Source organism: Mustela nivalis, assembly GCF_964662115.1.
Source record: "Mustela nivalis genome assembly, chromosome: 6".
In the NCBI taxonomy this organism is placed as follows: Eukaryota; Metazoa; Chordata; class Mammalia; order Carnivora; family Mustelidae; genus Mustela; species Mustela nivalis.
This window is the reverse complement of record NC_139025.1, coordinates 30,246,390-30,265,681: the sequence shown is the minus strand read 5'-3', so window position 1 is coordinate 30,265,681 and position 19,292 is coordinate 30,246,390. Positions and strand designations below refer to the sequence as shown.

The 19,292-nt window shown below is 37.8% G+C and overlaps 1 protein-coding gene across 4 annotated transcripts in view; it reads left to right on the top strand.

Annotated features, from left to right (window-relative positions):
- The window catches only part of CATSPERB (cation channel sperm associated auxiliary subunit beta), a 123,979-nt gene that overhangs the window by 45,209 nt on the left and 59,478 nt on the right, over positions 1-19,292 (top strand). For all 4 annotated transcript variants that reach the window (XR_014312572.1, XM_082733949.1, XM_082733948.1 and 1 more), the window contains 2 exons: positions 7,436-7,580; positions 18,399-18,553. Coding sequence is in view for 3 of the 4 variants with exons in the window: in XM_082733949.1 (XP_082590075.1) it covers positions 7,436-7,580; positions 18,399-18,553 (300 nt within the window). In the remaining variant the exon portion in view is untranslated. The remainder of the gene's footprint in view (positions 1-7,435; positions 7,581-18,398; positions 18,554-19,292) is intronic.

Here is a 19,292-nt window from a genome sequence, read left to right as displayed (position 1 = left end):
GCCCATGAATAGCCCCATTGTATCTAGAAGGTTGATGGAGGCCAAAAATTGTTTGACCCTTCCAATGGAAAAATAAGAGATTGCTCAAAATAGGATGGGAAATACTGGTTACATATGGAAAACGTTGAAATACATATCCACAGTACAAGTCCAACTCCTAATAATTTAATAATTTAAATGCCTTAATAATTTAAATGTAAAAACTTTAAAAGGAAAATATAAGTGAATATCTTTCTGAAATCAGGGTAGGGAAAGCCTTTTAAAACAAGACCAAAAAAAAAAAAAAATAGCATCACTTTCATTAAAAAGAATTCTGGGTCTGCAAGATGGCAGATTAAGAAGGTTTCAGCCCTGTTCTCCCACAGACATTGAATCAGCAACAGTATACAGGTCGGATTACCTTTGCAAGAACTCTAGAGACCAGTTAATTAGCTACAGCACCCAGACCAACACAAAAACCAAAAAGGGATTCTAACAAAAGGGTCAGGAAAATTAACCCATCTGCATCCCACTTCCAGCCAGCCTCGTGTGGCACAACCAGGAGGAATCCTCCTGTTCAAAAGATCCTCCCTTGGGATAGAAACAAAAGAGTGAACCTTGCATGCAACATTCTGGCTTGTCTGAGGGCTCCTCCAGGGACTGGTTTCTGTTTTGCTTAACCCGGAGCACTGACAGGGTTTGTTTGGAAACAGCCAAAACGAGGAGAGTAATGTTGGCAAGATGGTAGAGCAGGAACCTTTAGACCCTCCCTTTCCTCCAGAGACACCAATTTCACAAAATGCAGACCAGAATACCTTTATAAGAACTCTAAAATCCACTTGAGAAGCTACAGCTCAAGCCAAAGAGATTCCAACAAAAGGGGTAGGAAAACTTGCAACATTTTCCATGTCCATTCACACATCTCCTCCTATCTGACTTAATGCCGCACAAGTTGGAGGAAATACTCTCCCACAAAGGATCCTCCCAAAAGGATAGAAACAAAATAATTAACTGTGTGTCCAACATTCTGGCTGGACTGGGGAAATCTGTGTCATCTGACTCAAAGCACTGATGGAACTGGCAGCCTTGTTAGAAACTGTTGAAAACAGTTATGATCACTGTACCACTTTATAGCTGCAGTTCTACAGCCACATAACAGAGGCAGCAAGAGCTTATGGGCATCTGGAAGAGGAGGGATCAACAGCTCAAGCAATTTGAGACAATGAAAAACACAGCACAAGCCAGAGAAAACACATGCTTAGAATAGATTTCAGAAGTCCTAGAGCCTCTAGCTGGTCTGATCAGTAAGAGTCTGCGTGAAGCCAGTCTGTAAACACTGGGAGAAGTGGTTTTGTGATGAAATGTCCACATATCAAAATAATAGCATGACAAGGCATGCCGAAGAAATAGGGACACATGGCCCAATCAAAGGAACAGAATAAATCCCTAGAGAATGACCCTAAAGAAATGCAGAGCTATGAGCTGCCCGACAAAGAATTTTAAACAACTGTCATGAAGATGCTTGGTGAGCTAGAAGAGAACAGATAGACAACTAGAAGAAATCAAGGAAACAATGAACTAATGAAGAGTATCAAAAATAGAAACTATAAAAAGGCCAAGCAGAAGTTCTGGAGCTGAAATTTGAATGACTGAACCGATACACTCACTAGAGGAGTTGAATGAACAGCAGACTTGATCAAGCAGAAGAATCGGCAAACTTTGCAGAGAGGCTGTTTGAAATCAAATCAGAGAACTAAAAGCAAAAAGAGTGAAGAAAAGTGAAGAGAGCCTCGGGGATGTGTAGGGACTATCAGACATATCCAGGCAATATGGGAGTTACAGAAGGAGAAGAGAGACAAGGGGAGCAGAGCAAGCTTATTGAAAGAAATGATGGCTGAAATTTCCCAAATCTGAGGAAAGAAATAGGCATACACACTAAAGAAGCTTAAAGAATTCCAATCACAGGGGCGCCTGGGAGGCTCAGTGGGTTAAAGCCTCTGCCTTCGGCTCAGGTTGTGATCCCAGGGTCCTGGGATCGAGCCCCACATCGGGCTCTCTGCTCTGCGGGGAGCCTGCTTCCTCCTCTCTCTCTGCCTGCCTCTCTGCCTACTTGTGATCTTTCTCTGTCAAATAAAATCTTTAAAAAAAAAAAAAAAAGAAGAATTCCAATCACAATAAATCCAAAGATTTGAGACACATAATCAAAATGTCAAAAGTCAAAGACAAAAAAAAAAAAGTCAAAGACAAAGACAAAAAATCTTAAAAACAATGAGAGAAAAGTGACTCACTACATACAAGGGAGCTTCCATAAGATTATCACTGGATTGCTCAGCCGAACCGTTGTAAGCCAAAAGAGAGTGGGATTAAATAATGTATTCAAAATGTTGAACGAAAAAAAACTGTCCATCAAGAATAGATTCGGCTGACTATTGTTCAACATTGAAGGAGAAATTAAGATTTTTCCCAGATAAACTAAAACTAAGGGAGTTCACTGCAACTAGACTTGTTCTGGGAGTCCAAAAAAAAAAAAAAAAAAAAAAAAAAGCTGAAGAGAGTCCTTCAAGTGAAAAATAAAGGATACCAGACAGCAACATGAAGTCACATGAAAATAAAAACTTTTCCTATAACATAAATACATGAGCAAATTTAGTAACTTGTATTAATGTAACTTTGGTGCATAAATTCACTTTTAATTCTTGTATAGAAATTAGACAAGGGGCACCTGCGTGGCTCAATGGGTTAGGTCTCTGCCTTTGGCTTAGGTCATGATCCCTGTGTCCTGAGATTGAGCCCCGCATCGGGCTCTCTGCTCCCGAAGGAGCCTGCTTCCCCCTTTTTCTCTGCCTGCCTCTCTGGCTACTTGTGATCTCTCTCTCTGTCAAGTAAATAAATAAAATCTTTAAAAAAATAAGAAATTTTAAAAAATAAATTAAAAAGAAAATAACAAAAATTATAAATCTATGCTGTTGAGTATATAATATAAAAAGATATAATTTGTAACATTAGGAACACAAAATGGGGAGGTAGAGTTGTGTACGGATATTTTACATGCAATAAAGCTAAGTTGTTATCAGATGTAAAAGAATGTTACGACTTTAAGATATTTATATAATTGCATTGGTTACTATGAAGAAAAAATATATATAGGATATATGCACAAGAAAATAAGAAGGGAGTCAAAGAATATCACTACAAATGATAGCAATGATATGCTAAGGAAAGCAGTAAGAGAGGAAAAGAGGAGGGACAGAAGCCTACAAGACCCAAAAAGCCAATAAACAAAGCGGCAACAGCAAGTCCTTCCATATCATAATTACTTTAGATGTATATGGGTCAAAGTACCCAATCAAAAGACAAAAATAAGTTGAGTGCATAAAAACAAAAAACAACAACAACAAAATTCAGAATGCAAACATGTGCTGTCTATAAGAAATTCACTTTAGCTAATACACACATAAGCACACAAATAGGCTGAAAGTGAAAGTATTGAAAAAAAAATTCCATGCAAATGGCAACCAAAAGAGAACAGGGCTAGCTGTGTAAATATACAGAATAAACTGTAAGTCACCAAGATTTAGACCAAGAAGGTCATTATATAATAATAGAAAGCCAATTCACCAAGAATATATAATAATTAAAAATATTCATGCAAGCTTCAGAGCTCCTAATATATGAAGCAAAATTTAAAAGAATTGAAGGGAGAAACAGCAAAATAACTGTTAGACCCTTCAATACCCTACTTTCAATAATGGATAGAGAAACCAGACAGAAGATAAATAAGGACACAGAAGATATGAACCACACTGTTGGCCAATTAGACCTAACAGACATAATCCCATGACTCCACTTAACAACAGTGTAGTATAATTGCTTCTCAAATACACAGAGGATTCTTTAGGACAGAACATAAGCAAGGCCACAAAACAAGTCTCAACACATTTAAAGTGACTAAAATTATACAAAATGTCTTTCATAATCGCAATGGAACAAAACTAGAAATCAACAGCAGAAAGAAAATTGGAAAATCCATGAGTATAAGGAAATAAATCAATGTATTCTTAAACAACCAATGAGTCAAAAGGGAAACTAGAAAATATCTCAAGAAAAATAAAACAAAAACAAAACACACTAAATTTATGGGATGCAGTAATAGCAATACCAATAGAGAAGTTTATAGCTATAAACACAAATGTTAATAAGGAAGAAAAAAATCTCAAATCAACAACCTAAATTTACAATTTAGGGAGCCATAAAAAGAAGAATAAATCAAACCCAAAGTTAGCAGAAGGAAGGAAATAATAAAGACTACAGTGGAGATAAATGCAATGGAGAATACAAAAATAATAGAAAAAAATCAACAAATTTAAGAGCTGATTCTTTGAAAGTTCAACAAAATTGATAAACCTTTAGCTATAGTCACTAAGAAAAAAAGAGAAGAGTGAACTAAAACAAAAAAATAAAGAGAAAACATTATAACTGATACCACAGAAATAAGGATTATGAGATTATGAAAAATAATATGCTAGCATATTGGATAACCTAGAAGAAATGGATAATTTCCTAGAAACCCATAACCTACCAATAGTAAGTCATGAGGAAGTAGAAAATCTGAACAGATCAAAAACTAGTTACAAGATTAAATCAGTAATCAAATACCTCCCAAGAAAGGAAAGCAGGATCGGGTGGCTTTGTCGATTGAATTGTTCCAAATATTTAAAGAAGTAACATCGGTCCTCCTCAAACTCTTACCAAAAAATTGATGAAGAAGGAATATTTCCAAGGTCATTCCCTGAGGCCAGTATTACCCTAATACCTAAGTTAAGAATACTACAAGAAAAGAAAGCTAGAAATCAATATCCCTGAAGAACATGCATGCAAAAATCTTCAACAAAATACTAGCAAACTGAATTAAAGAGTGCATTAAAAAAGGATTATATACATATGACCAAGTAAGATTGAATTCTGGAATGCAAAGGATGATTGAACATATGAAAATTAGTAAAATTGGTAAATGTAATATACTACATTAACAGGAGGATGATGAAAATCCAAGCAGTCATCCCAACATGAGATGCTAAAGAGGAAATGGACCAATCAGATCTGCTGATGGGAGAGTGAATTTCGGAAAGCAATTTGGCATTATGATCCTGTAAATTACAATGATTGCCTATGCTATGACTCACCAGTTTCACTTTTTTTCCGTCAAGGGAAACATATATTTGAGGAAACATGTTAAAGTGTTCATTATGGCACTGTGAGTAATAGCATTAAATAACTGAAAATAATCCAGATGACCAGGAGTAGGAGAATGAATAAATAAATTGCAATTGATTATAAAAGCAAATGAACTGAGCTATGTGCAACATGTACGAATATACATAATGTTGAGAGGAGGGAAAGCAAGTTTTAGAAGACAATAAATAGATGGTGTCTTCTTCTAAAGAGCAAAAGGTATAAATTCAAGCAATGTATTTCTTAAACATGCATACATATATATTGCTAAAACTAAAACAAAACAGAACCAAGGGAATGAAAACACAAATTTCATCTCAGAATACGGGACACCTCTGAGGAAGAGTCAGGATAATAGGACTGGAGAGAAAGAAGAAAGTGCAAAGTACTAGCAGCATGCTAATTCTTGGGTTAGAATGTCCAGTTCCCAGTTGTTTGTAGTATTATGAACTAAAAAAATAAAAGTAAGCTGTACATGGATCAATAATTTAAAATTGAAAAAAAAAACCACAACGAGACGCCACTGTTTACATTCAGATAATCAGTAAAAATTAAAAGTAAATTTTTATAGTATTTGTGAGGTTTGGGAATACACTGCTAATGGGCTCATAATTCATTTTCAATTTCCCTGAAATTGAAATTTTAGAACTTCTGTTAAATTTATACAAATATATTGCATGGAGCACTGGGTGTGGTATAAAAACAATGAATACTGTTACACTGAAAATAAATTTTAAAAACTTTTTTAAAAAATTATACAAATATGCATAGGCTCTGACTCAGCAACTCAATTTTTCAGTATGTGCTCTAGAGATACACTTTAACACTAGTACAGAGAGACAGGAGAATGGATGCTCCTTGCAGTATGGTCTGTAACAGCTAACATTTTGATACAATGTAAAAGTGTCTGTTAGTAGGAAAACAGTATCTCCAGTAGGGTATATTCATAATATTGGAAACTATGCAGCAGTGTAGAAGAATGTGAAGATCCACAAGGGGCTAATATAAGATGATCTGAGACATTTTTGCCAAGTGCAAATGTAACTTATAGAACAATAGGTAGAGTACGATGACATTTTGAATGTATTGTTCAAAGTACCTTTCTCTCAACCACCCAACCACCATACGGCCACTAGTAACATTTACAGGAGCCAGAGCCAGAGTAAAATTGGGGGGCTCCTCTGTATCTTGTGTCTATGAATACAGATTGTGCTCGGACAGGATGAGCACTAATTTCTGAGTGATAGAAGACTTCATGTGTTGCTCAGTACATTTTCTCTGTAATATGCATGCCCTAAACATGCAGTCCAGTGCAAGGTTAAAGCTAGTCTAGAGTGCTAGTATGGCAACCAGAGAGAGAATGACGCAGTTATAGAAAAAAAATATATGTGTGTGTAATATATATATATATATGTATGTGTATGTGTGTAGAATTTTGAAATATAAAAGAGTGGTTACCTCTGGGGAGGGACAGAGGAGACCACAGTTCTGTAACATAAGGTTTTTTAAAAAGGACAATTTTTTGGATGGTGGTCAAACAGACTGCATCTATAATGTTTAAATTTAAGAAAAGCCTGTTTTCAGGTATAACTTCTCACTAAAATTAATTTTTAAAAACAACTTTAAAAAACTGAAATCTTCATCTGAATAAGACGTAGGCCGTTAAAAGAGGTACCAAGCAAGCAGAATTCATCCAATACGAGATCCGATTTCTCTTCAAGCAACTCTTAATTGAAAGATGAGGGAACAGAGAAACTTACACAGTGGAGTATATTTGAAGATTTACTAAGGTCCCAGGACACACTCTTGTAAATGTCAGTGGGCTCTCACACACAACACTCATTCATATACATCTTTGCCAGATGCCTGGAACCTAATGTCATGTCAATATGAGGTAAGCTCTCTCCTTCCTATCCAAGTATACCCAACACTTCATCCTTTTATGATCCTCCCCACTTGGGAGATGATGGGATAATTTCATTCTTTTATACAGTCACGGTGCACACTGTGTTGACCTGAGACCCTGGCACATCCATCGTCAATGAAACCCTAGGAAAGAACTGGGTGGGGAGTCTGTATGTGTGTCTGCAAGTGATGGGTGTGGGAGTGTGGGAAAAACCACATTGTAGGAATTTTCTTACCGTCACAAGCGCAGGCTGAGAGGTTAATGCTGACTGTGAGATGGCATCTGCTTCCATGAGGTATCATCTTTTTATTCCCTTAGGTGTGGCTTTCAATCGACGGCGGCAACACTTTCGAATTATTAGCTGATTTTCATGACGATATCATAAAGAATACTTACCATAGTTTTTATACTTCAGATATTACTTTTGTCTCCCAAAGTGGAAATGTCTACTTGACCAAGGCAGGTGAGAAATTCAGTTTTACTGGTGTAGGAACTACATATGAGCCAGGGATTAGAACATATTTGAAAGAAATCTGCCATATTAATCAATTAATCTTAAAGTCTCAAACCAACTAGAGGTGACAGATTTTTAAAAATGACTTTCTTTGGGGTCAAATACACATAACATGAAGTTGACCGTCTTATACATTTGTAGGTATACAAGTCTGGGGGTATGAAATACATTCAAAATTTCTGCAGCCCTCAGCACCATCCATCTCCAGAACTCTTTCTATCTTGTAAAACTGAAACTCTATGTCCCTTAAAAAATAAATCCTCATGGGGCTCCTGGGTGGCACAGCCAGTTGGGTGACGGACTCTTGGTTTAGGCTCAGGTCATGATCTCAGGGTTGTGAGACTGAGGCCCCTGTCAGGCTCCACAGTTAGCACAGTGTCTGCTTAAGATTCTCTTCCCTCTTTACCCACACCCCCCGCATGTTCTCACTTCCATGTGCATGCTCACTTGCTCTCTCTCAAATAAATAAATCTTCAAAAAATAAAAACAAAAAAATTAATCCTCACTTTCCCCCTTTCCACAGCCCCAGTAACCCCCATTCTACTTTCTGTCTCTATGATTTTGACTACTCGAGGTACCTCGTATAAGTGGAATCATACAGTATTTGTCTTTTTGTGACTGGATTATTTCATTTAGCAGAATGTCCTTAAGGTTCCTCCATGTTGTAGCATGTATCAGAATTTCCTTCATTTGGAAGGCTAAATAATATTCCATTGTGTATATATGACATTTTGCTTATCTTTTCATCCTATAAGTGACATTTGTGTCACTTTCATGTTTTAGTTATCTTGACATTTTATTTATTTATTTTTATTAACATATAATGTATAATTTGTTTCAGGGGTCCAGGTCTGTGATTCTTCAGTCTTACATGATTCACAGCACTCACCATAGCACATAACCTCCCCAATGTTCATCATCCAGCCACCCTATCCCTCCTACCACCCTCCCCTCCAGCAACCCTCAGTTTGTTTCCTGAGATTAAGAATCTCTTATGGTTTGTCTCCCTCTCTGGTTTCATCTTGTTTCATTTTTCCCTCCCTTCCCCTATGATCCTCTGTCTTTTTTCTCAAATTCCTCCTATCAGTGAGATCATATGATGACTGTCCTTCTCTGACTGACTTATTTCACTTAGTGTAATACCCATCCACATCACTGTGAATGGCAAAAGTGCATTTCTTTTGATGGCTGCATAATATTCCATTGTGTGTGTGTCTGTATATGTATATGTGTCTGTGTGTGTATAGATATAGATATAGATATATGATGTGACATATGTATCACATCTTCTTTATCCATTAGTTTGTTAATGGACATCTAGGCTCTTTCGTAGTTTGGCTATTGTGGACAGTGCTATTATTGTAGTTATTTTGAATAGCACTGCTATGAACATAGGTGTACAAATATCCCTTTGAAATACTGCTTTCAATTCCTTTGGGTATATACACAGAAGTGAAATTGCTACTTCATATGGTAATTCTGTTTTTAATTTTTTAGACCTTAGAATTCTCTTTTCCACAGTAGATATACCATTTTACATTCCCACTGCCAGTATAGAAGAGTTCTAATTTCTCTGCATCCTTGCCAATGCTTGCTATTTTCAGTTTTTTGTTTTTGTTTTGATAGTGTTCATCCTAGGGGATGTAAAGTGTCTCTTAGTTTTGACTTGCATTTTCCTAATGATTGAGCATCTTTTCTTATGTTTATTGGCCATTTGTATATCTTTTTGGTAGAAATTTCTATTCAAGTCCTTTGTCAATTTATTAATGATTGCTCTTTTCCTATTGCTGAGTTATAGAAGTTCTCTGTATATTCTGGATATTAATCCCTTATCAAACATTTGCATATATTTCCCCCCTTCTTTGGGTTGCCTTAAATCTACTTGGTTAAGTTAATTCCTATGTATTTTTTTGGATGACATTATAAATAGAATTGTTTTTCTAATTTCCTTTCCCGATTATTCATTGTCAATGTAATACAACTGATTTTTGCATATTGGTTTTATATTGTGCTACTTTGCTGAATTCATTTATTCTAATTTTTTTTGTGTAATCATTAGAGTTTCTACATATAGGATCATATCACTGTGAAGAGAGATAATTTTACTTCTTCCTTTGTGATTTGGATGCCTTTTATTTTTTTATTGCCTAATTGCTCTGGCTAGAACTTCAAATACTATGTTGAGTAGAAGTGGTAAAAGCAGACATCCTTGCCTCATTCCTGATCTTAGAGGAAAAGCTTTCAGTCTTTCAGCATTGAGTATAATGTTCACTGTGGATTTCTCATATATGGCTTTTATTATGTTGACATAATCTCCTTTTATTCCTAGTCTGTTATGTGTTTTTATCATGAATAGATCAGAACACAGATCCCCAATATTTGGAGGACAGGGTCCTTTTTGCCCACCTTGGCTCCTGTAAACTGCCCCAGGAGTATGTGCACAGCTCTGCCAGATACCCCTAGTGGGAGATGGGTAGCTACTACTAAGGGCTGAAATTAACCACAATTTACCATCCAATCCTTCCTCTGCAAGTTGCAAGCCTTTGCAAATGTTCAGGTGAGGAGACAGATTCCTGGTACCTCCTGCTCTATTGTCTTCCCAGAATCCTCTAGAGGGTGATGGACCTTTAGGATCTATAAAAGTAGGATCCTCTGAACAGCCTTAAAGAAGGGAACCCTGGAACATCACGCTATGTTCCCATTTGCAATATCTGTGATGTTTTACTTTCCCAAAAGCAATAATAGCTCCTATTTACTGAGCTGCAGTTGGGCTTAACATGTTACAAATATCATCTTGCTTAACAGTCATAGCACTGGCTGAAGTAGGCAATACTAGCCTACTTTTACAAATTAAAGTGATGCAACTAAAATCACATGACTTGTAAGAAGTGGCATTGTGTAAATGTTATATTGCTCTCCATCTTACTTTAATTTTGTGATTTCATTGATCAAGGCTACCTATAGCTCCTCTCAGTTTATTTGTGCAGTAAAATCAACAGCTCAGATTGATTGACCTTACTGACAAGCGCCCAATCTTTTCCAGCTTGGTTGAATTTTGTTAATCAGTCTTGGAGCCTAGAATGATAAAGAAACATGATTCTCCATTTATGTCTGTATCTCTATGATCTGCATTCTCATTTTATGTTGTTATTCAATTATGAGGTCTTTGAGGTCTTGTTTTGTTGAATCTATTAATTTGTTAAGGTTCTTTGATGCAAAATATGGGAGAAAATTTACCTCCTTTTGGGATAGGCTTTCTCTCCACTAGATTCTTTATTATGCTATTAGATATTAGATTCTTTTTTATGCTATTAGTACCTTCTCTGCCTTTTCTTTCCCCTTTGCCTCTGCTATTCCCCCATCTTCCTCTTTAACCCTTGGCCCTTGTTGCCTTTTCTTTTTTCTCTCCTTGCTCCTCACTTCTTTCTGTCTAGTTCGTCATTACAGTGAGTGCAGCACTGGTCAGACCTTCTGTTTGCTCTCAAGTAATGTAGGTGGATTATTCCTGAGATCTGTTTGCTTCCCCTCATCCAGGTAGCCCTTGAATTTGTTCTCTCAGTACAGCGCCTTGGAAGGTGGTAGACCCAGCTACACTCAAGAGGGCTTGATTTGTTTTTCTCTGAGGACCAGCTTAACCACTGCCAACTTCTCTCTTGTTAGAAGCATACTACTGAGAGTCCTCGGGAATTTCTTAATCTATCTTCCTTCTTTTATTATGACGTCAGAGGTCTGAGTGTAGAGTAGTGTGACTTGTTACATCAAAATTTTCTCTTTCTTTCCTTAGTGGTTTCTTTTCTATGTTTTGACATATTGTTCTTTTTTCCTCTTTTGATTGTTGCTAGTGATTTTTGTTCTTTTTTTTTTTGTTTTGTTTTCGTTTTGTTTTGTTTTGTTTGCTACTTATTTTTGTGCTAAAATATACCCGGCACAAACTTAAACATTTTAACTATGTTTAAGCGTATAGTTCAGTGGCCTCAAGGGCTTTCACATTGCTGTGCAACCACCAGCATTCCTCTCCCTTCCAGAACTTTCCCATCTTCCCAAACTAAAATTCTGTACCCACTACACAATAACTTCCCATTCTTCCTCCTGTCACCCCAGCCTCTCAGAACTACTTTTGTCCCTATGAATTTGACTATTCTAGGTACCTCATGTAAATGGAATCACCCACTTTTTTTGTCCTTTTGTGACTGGCTTATTTCACTCAGCGTGTCTTCAAGACATATTCATGTTGTCACAGGTATCAACGCTTCATTCCTTTTTGTGGTTGAATAACATTCCATCTTATGGATCTGGCACATTTTGTTTATTAGGACATTTGGGTTGGTGGGTGATGTTTAAAATTCTTAGCTCTTATGAATAATGGTTTTATGAACAATTTATGTTCAAATTTTTGTGTAAAAATATGCTTTTGGTTCCCTTGGATACATACATAGGAGTCTAACTGCTGGGTCATATGGTGACCCTATGTTTAACATTTTGAGGAACTGCCAAACAGTGGCATACCATTTTACATTTCCACCAGCAACACATGAACACTATTGCTCCACAGCCTCGCCAACACTTGTTATTGTCTGTCTTTTTGTTTTCGTTACCTGAGTGGGTAAGAAATTGTATCTCACTGTGGTTTTTACTTGCTAAATTTTACTAAGGACTAATGATGTTAAGCAGCTTTCCAATATGTTTAGTGGCCATTGGCACATATTCTTTGGAGAAATGTCTGCTCAAATCTTATGTCCATTTTAAAATTGGGTTGTCTTTTTATTATTGAGTTATAAGAGTATTTTATATATTTTTACTATTAGTCCCTTATCAGATATAAGATTTAGGTGTATATTCTTTCATCGTGGGCTGAAAGAATTTTTTGACCTGCTGCATGGGGCTTTTTGATGCACAAACATTTTTAATTTTGATGAAGTCCAATTTATTTTTCCTTTTGTTGTTCATACTTTTGTATTCTATCTAAGGAACCATTCATTGCCTAATCCAAGGAATATAAGGAAATAAAGCTGAAATTCAGGAACTTAATAGGCAAGGAGATATACCTTCAGAAATATGGTCTCTCCAAACAGTGCTTAAGTAACACTTTTGTAGATTATTGGGTAAGTTTGGAATTTGGGCCAAATTTGGACATCTCTCATTAGTTCTAACCAGAATCTGGAAAACATTGATTGTTTTCAAGACAAGAGTGAGGTTGGGTTTTTGCTGCTGCTACTACTATTTTTAGTACATCAGCATTCTTGACTACTTAGCTTCAAAGTAGTTTCTTCTGGTCTCTAATATGACTTTAAACAAGCCTTCTGAAGTTTTCTGATATGGCTTCAAAAAGCAAGTTTTCCTTGACCTCAGTATTGTGTCCTTGACACCCACCAGCAGAATTCAGTGTTATCATCTTGGTCCTTCCTTGGTCCTCCTTGGTCCTTCCTTGGTCCTTCCTTGCTCAAGGATAAGAAGGAACACCAAACTCTTACTCCATTTCCCCAGATCTTCCCCACTGTGTTTATGTATTCTCTATTCTGTCAACAAAACCTTTATTCAATTTCTGTTAATATCAGGTTAATCTTTGTGATGTATTTTCTGGGATACTTGTTGAGATGGTAGTTGTGCAGTAGCATTTCAGAATCTAATGATCAGCCATCATATGATTACAAGATAAACAAAAATGACTATGAGTAATATTAGGAGGGGTTGGAGAGTAGAATGAGGTATGAAACATTTGCAGTATTCTAGAAAGCTCCCTCGTGCTATTTTCCCATCAGTATTCTTCTAAGGGTAGCCATTCTTCTGACTTCTAATACCATAGATTAGTTTTACCTGGCTTTGAACTTCACAGGAATATAATTATGCAATATGTGTGTGTATATATATATGTACACACACATATACACACATATTATTTTGTGTATGTATACATATATGTATATATTGTATGGTCAACATTATTATAACTGTGAGATTCCTCCATACTGACGCATATGTTATCAATTTGTTCTTTTTCACTGTGGTGTAGCTTGCATTGTCTGAATATTATATTTATCTATATTATATCTATATTATATTTATCTATTCCACTCCTAGTAGGTATTTAAATTGTTTCTATTTGGGGTTTATGCTAGAGAAGCCATGGACATTTTTTTATCAGTCTTTGGCTGGACAGAGCTTCCACTTCTGTTTGGTATATATCTGGGAGTAGAACTGCTGCATCATAAAGTATATGTTTTTTTAGTTTTTGTGGAAAAAAAACATTAAGTACTGTCAACACTTCCCCAAAGTGGCTGTATCAAGCATCTGTCCTACCAGCAATATGAAGGAATCCCAGTTGCTGCCCCTTCCCACCAGCACTCCTTATTGTTAGGCCTTTGAATAGTAAGTCATTCTAATGGGCACATAATTGTACCCTTTGAAGATTTCGTTTGCATGAGCAATGGTGTTGAGCATATTTTCATACATTCATTGGTCGATCTGTATCTTTTTTTTTTTTTTTTTTTTTGGTAAATTATCTCAAGTCTCTTTTTAATCAAGTTTTTAATGGAATGATTTTTTAAAATTGATTTCTATGAGTTTCTAAGGTATTATGGACGCACATCCTCTTTTAGGAACAAAACTTGCAAACATCTCTTCCCAACCAACAGCCGGTCTTTTCATGGTGTTGTGAGGGCCAAAATTGTTAATTTTTTAAAAGTTCATTCTGTCAGTCTTTGCTGGTATGGATAGTGCTTCTTTCATATCCTACATGAGAAGGCTATCTTTTGGCTATCCCAAAGTTATGAAGGTATTTTCCTGTTTTCTTCTAGAAGCTTGTCTTTATGTTTGTTATATAGATCAGTGTGAAATTTCTATTTCTGTGTGTGGTATGAAGTGAGGGTTCTTTTCTTCCCTAATAGCTGTCAAATATTTTACTGTGATCTTAAGTTGAGTATTCACGGTCATGAGTAGGGGTTTTTTTTTTTAACTCTTTAATATATCCATAAAAGTCATACTACCTTACAGTTTTTGTAAAAACCATAACTGTCATTGTCATGTACAGCCACCCCATCAGATTATCTAAAGTGCTGCCCTCTACCGACATACCATCCCATGCTACGCCAGTAATAATCTGACTGATTGTGATGTCCTTGCTTGCTATGGGTTACCAGTGTCCCAGTAGCTGCCAGGCACAGAGGTCATCTGTGCATTCCTTCAATATGTGAGCAACTCAGTCCCAGAATCCAGCCTTGATATTCTATCTTCCAGGGATACTTTGAGTAGAGATCTGTGTCACTTAAAGTCCTGGCAGGAAACGTAATTTCACACAAGTGTCTCACCTGGAGATCCTTTATAAGGAAACTAGAGCAGTGGAAAAAGTTAAAGGAACCAAGAATGGTCTTGAAATAACCAGAGATTAGCAATGGGAGAAAACCATCAGCGTCCCTTTGATTTAAGGGATAAAGCAAATAAATAAGTGATAGATAGATAGAAGGTAGTAGATAGGTAATAGTTTCACCTAGGCCCAATCAAAGCTAGACAGCAGGCACCATCCTGCAAGAGATTCAGTGTAGGAGGCTCAAAGCTGGGGTCAGAACTGCATCACTAAAGTAGGGCGAAGGGTAGGAGGAACTACGTAGACTTTTCTCTCCTTCCCTTGTCCTTACCTCCTGCTAGTGCCTTTCATTGGCCAAATCCAATCAGAACGCATCTGGAAACACAGCACAAATAATGCAATTCATAGGGGTCAGCCTTCCAGTGTCCCAGACAGAGAGAAGAAAGTCTGGGGATGGATCTGGAGGAGCAGGCAAATAGAGAATAAATAGCACATATCGTGGAACAAAAATCAAACTAGACTAAGCAAGATTACTTTGGAAACAGTGAAAATAACACCAAAGAAAATGGAACTAAATTGTCCATATAAGAGATAAACTATTACATATAGATACAACCAAAAAACACGTCCACATATAGAAAAATAAGTAAGTGGGAAGAATCTAAAATGATAAATATAGGTGCTAAAGATTGAGAGACTGCAAGTTGGAGACATTTCCAGTGATGCAGTGGTGGTGGCTGTTTAGCTATGGTTCCCAGCACATTCCCTCTGATATGAATGGCTGGATGGGTGAATGCATACTGAAAATAGGAAAAAAATAAAGGAAAATAAAATTGACAATAATGTTATTTTTTAAACTGAAAGCAAAGGTGTGTCTGAATTATTTGGACTATAAAGTATAAATCAATTTTAAAGGTGTAAAAAAAAAACAAGCTAGTCTTGGATTTTGCTGCTACAACAATGAATAATAGCACATATTCTTCTCAGAACCTTCAGAGAAAAATAATATTACCTAAGAATTTGGAGCCAACCCAACCATTTATTCATGAGCAGAGCCAACAGAAGAATGTTGTAAAACTTGTATTTAACCAAATCTGAGATCCATTGGTTGTAAGATGACTTTGTTCTATTAACACAAGTAAAAACTTTGAATTACATTTTTTTAAAGATTTTTAAAATCTATTTATTTGACAGATTAGAGATCACAAGTAGGCAGAGAAGCAGGCAGAGAGAGAGAGGAGGAAGCAGGCTCCCCACCGAGCAGAGAACCCGATGCGGGGCTTGATCCCAGGACCCCAGGACCATGACCAGAGCCGAAGGCAGAGGCTTTAAACCACTGAGCCACCCAGGCACCCCTTGAATTACATTTTAACAGTGTTTTAACTGTGATGCTGAGTGATGCATGGATTACTCTGACATTATTTCCCTTGCCTACAGTTGCATTGCTTGGTGTATGATAAGGAGATCTTTTGAGTGTATTTCACTAGCAAAAGATAATGCAGTTTCATCTGTTTGTGAGTTTCTTCCTTTCTTAGGTCCTAGAAAGCACTTGGTTGTGGTTGTACAAGGAAATGTGAAATAGCAGTAATTCTTCCAGTGTCGTTTGCTTTACTGATAAATACAAGCTCTGTTTTGTTTTCCTCTCTTACTGCACCCACAGTAACTTTGTTTCAATGCCAAATTATAATGTAATATTTTTGAAGGCATGTTAAACATTAGTAAAATTTAACATTTATTATACTAGTGTTTCAGGAAACTCCCAAGTGATGGACAGAGCAGGCACAAACTCCACTCCCCTGAGGCAAATTGACCACTGTATCGTGGGTGCCACCTGGTGGACCATGATTGTAAGACACAGCAATTATAAAAGTGATCTCAAGACGTTGAAGTGTATTGTAGGTTTGTAGGTGAGCTAGGGCATATTGAACCACAGCAACCGTAATGGTTCATTTATGAGTTGACGAGGCCAACGGGTGCCCAGGGGAAGCATTATTTCTGAATGAGTCTGCGTCCGAAGGAGATCAGCATTTGAATGAGTGGGCTCAGTAAAGCAGACTGCCCTCCCAGCATGGGTGGACACCATCCAATCCTTTGAGGGCCTGAGCAGAATGAAAGGGTGACGGAAAGTGGAACTCACCCCATTTGCTTCCTGCCTGCTTGTGAGCTGGGACATCAGTCTTCTGTCCTTGGACTGGGACTTAAACCAGTCCTCTTTCCAGTTCTCGGTTCTCACGTCTTTGTCCTCTGGAGTTCCGCCAGCCAGTCCCCTAGTCCTCGGGCTGACAGACAACAGATCACAGGACTTCTCAGTCTCCATGCTTGCATGAGCTAATTCCTCATAATAAACCTCCTCCCGTGTCACACCAGCTTGTGCAGGGTGACAGGTGGGAGTGACAAGAAGAGGTTGGATTCTCTCTTTATCTTGAGGGGGAATCAGTAGGATTTGTGGATGGCTCAGATGTAGGGCATAAGAAAAGGAGAGGAGTTAAGAATGACACCAAGGTTTTGGACTGAGCACCAGGGAAAATGGCAGTTGCTGTGATGGAGATGAAGAGGACTTGGGTGGAGGAGTTTGCTTGGGGATTGGAAACTCAGTCTGGAAGGAGTTCAGCGTGAGATGCCTGGCGGCCCCGGAAGGAACTGTCAGTGGAAGGCTAGATATGCAAATCTGGAGTTCTGGGCAGAGAACAAGACAGGAGGTTTAAGAGAATTATTCACATTAAAATGGGTTTGAAATTCTAAAACTGGGTGAGATCTCTAGAGATGGTGAGAAAGGAGATCTAAAAATTGAATCCTAAGGTGCTCCAGCGTTCAGGGGTCAGGGACAGAAGAATAGACCAGGAGAGTCTGGCCAGATTGGGGTGTGGGTGTGGAAATTAGCCTTTGCATCTCAAGACCTGAGCGTTCTCTTGGGCTCCAGCCAGGCGAGGCAGCTGGCTCTCTGGACCCATGTCTGGTTGGATGCGTACTTGTATGTACTTACTACCAGATTACTGCTAGTGCTGCTTAACATGTTACCCTAAAGCATGAAAGAAACATAGGACCCCAAATCTTGTTCAACATATTTATCCTAGGATAGCGGATGACACAGCGGTCTCTGCGGATCATTCACCCTGCTTCTCTGAGGGTTGTCATGGTCTCCTAGCTATGGAAGTGTCCGGGTTCCCGGACCAAGAGGAGGAACCACCACCAGGGAGGCGCTCACCTCTCCTCCTCTAGACCTCTACCTCGTCCCCCTCCATCCTTCACCTACTTTAGCAATCAGGGTTGGGGAATGAGCTGGAGCCTGGAAAGAACTTCTGGGGGACTTAACAAAGACTGACATGAGTTTTACTAATTCTGGAGTCTCGAAGCCCTACTCCTGCCCTTTAGTTTAAGTGAAGGGTTTTCTGCCCCCCCCCCAAGATACGGTATTGAAAGTTCTCTAGTTGTACTATATCAAGAAATTTCTGTTTCTTTCCTAACAGGATTAAGAAGATATGGTAAAATTGGATCTATTTCTGATAAGATTTTCACATTATACTACGACCACATGGGCTTTATACATAAACTAACTCCAGACCACTTTGAAGCTGATATGTCACTTAGAACCTCTGGGAATCCTAAAAGTATTTTTGGACAGGTTAGTGATAAAATGCATTGAGACTGTTTGCCTTGTTTTAAGAATTGATGTCCCACTGTGCACACAGAATTATGGGAAAACGAGAAGGTATTTTGCTTGAGACAAACTCTCTCTTTTTTTTTCCCACCCCCCCCACCCCCAGCAACCCTCAGTTTGTTTTGTGAGATTGAGTCACTTATGGTTTGTTGAGACAAACTCTTATTAATGCATTTTGCTCCATCTGACTATAGGGGAAACCTCCAAAACCTTCTTCCCAGTTTGTTTTGTGAGATTAGGAGTCACTTATGGTTTGTTGAGACAAACTCTTATTAATGCATTTTGCTCCATCTGACTATAGGGGAAACCTCCAAAACCTTCTTCCCAGTCCCATACTGGGTTCTAGAACTTTAACTCCACCCAGAATGTCTCCCTACAAATATCTTCACAGCAACACCACCAGATAGTCTAAGCTATTACTTAGACCTATGTCTTCCAACCCAGGTTCGCAGTACGTTTGGCTTTTCTACCTCCCAAGGCTGACCAAGAAACAGGAGTTATCTTTTCCCCACTGGCTTACCTCTCCTCTTTTGTATTCACCCTGCACCTTCATTTTTTCCTTTTCTAATGCTCTTATAGAAAGGAGATACTATCTTCTTCGTAAGTGATGCTACACAGAAGTTTTTCGAATAATTTTAATGCATAATGTGCCACTTGTGAAGGTTCTGCCTGAGAACGCGTCACTTGGGCATCCAGTTGTGAA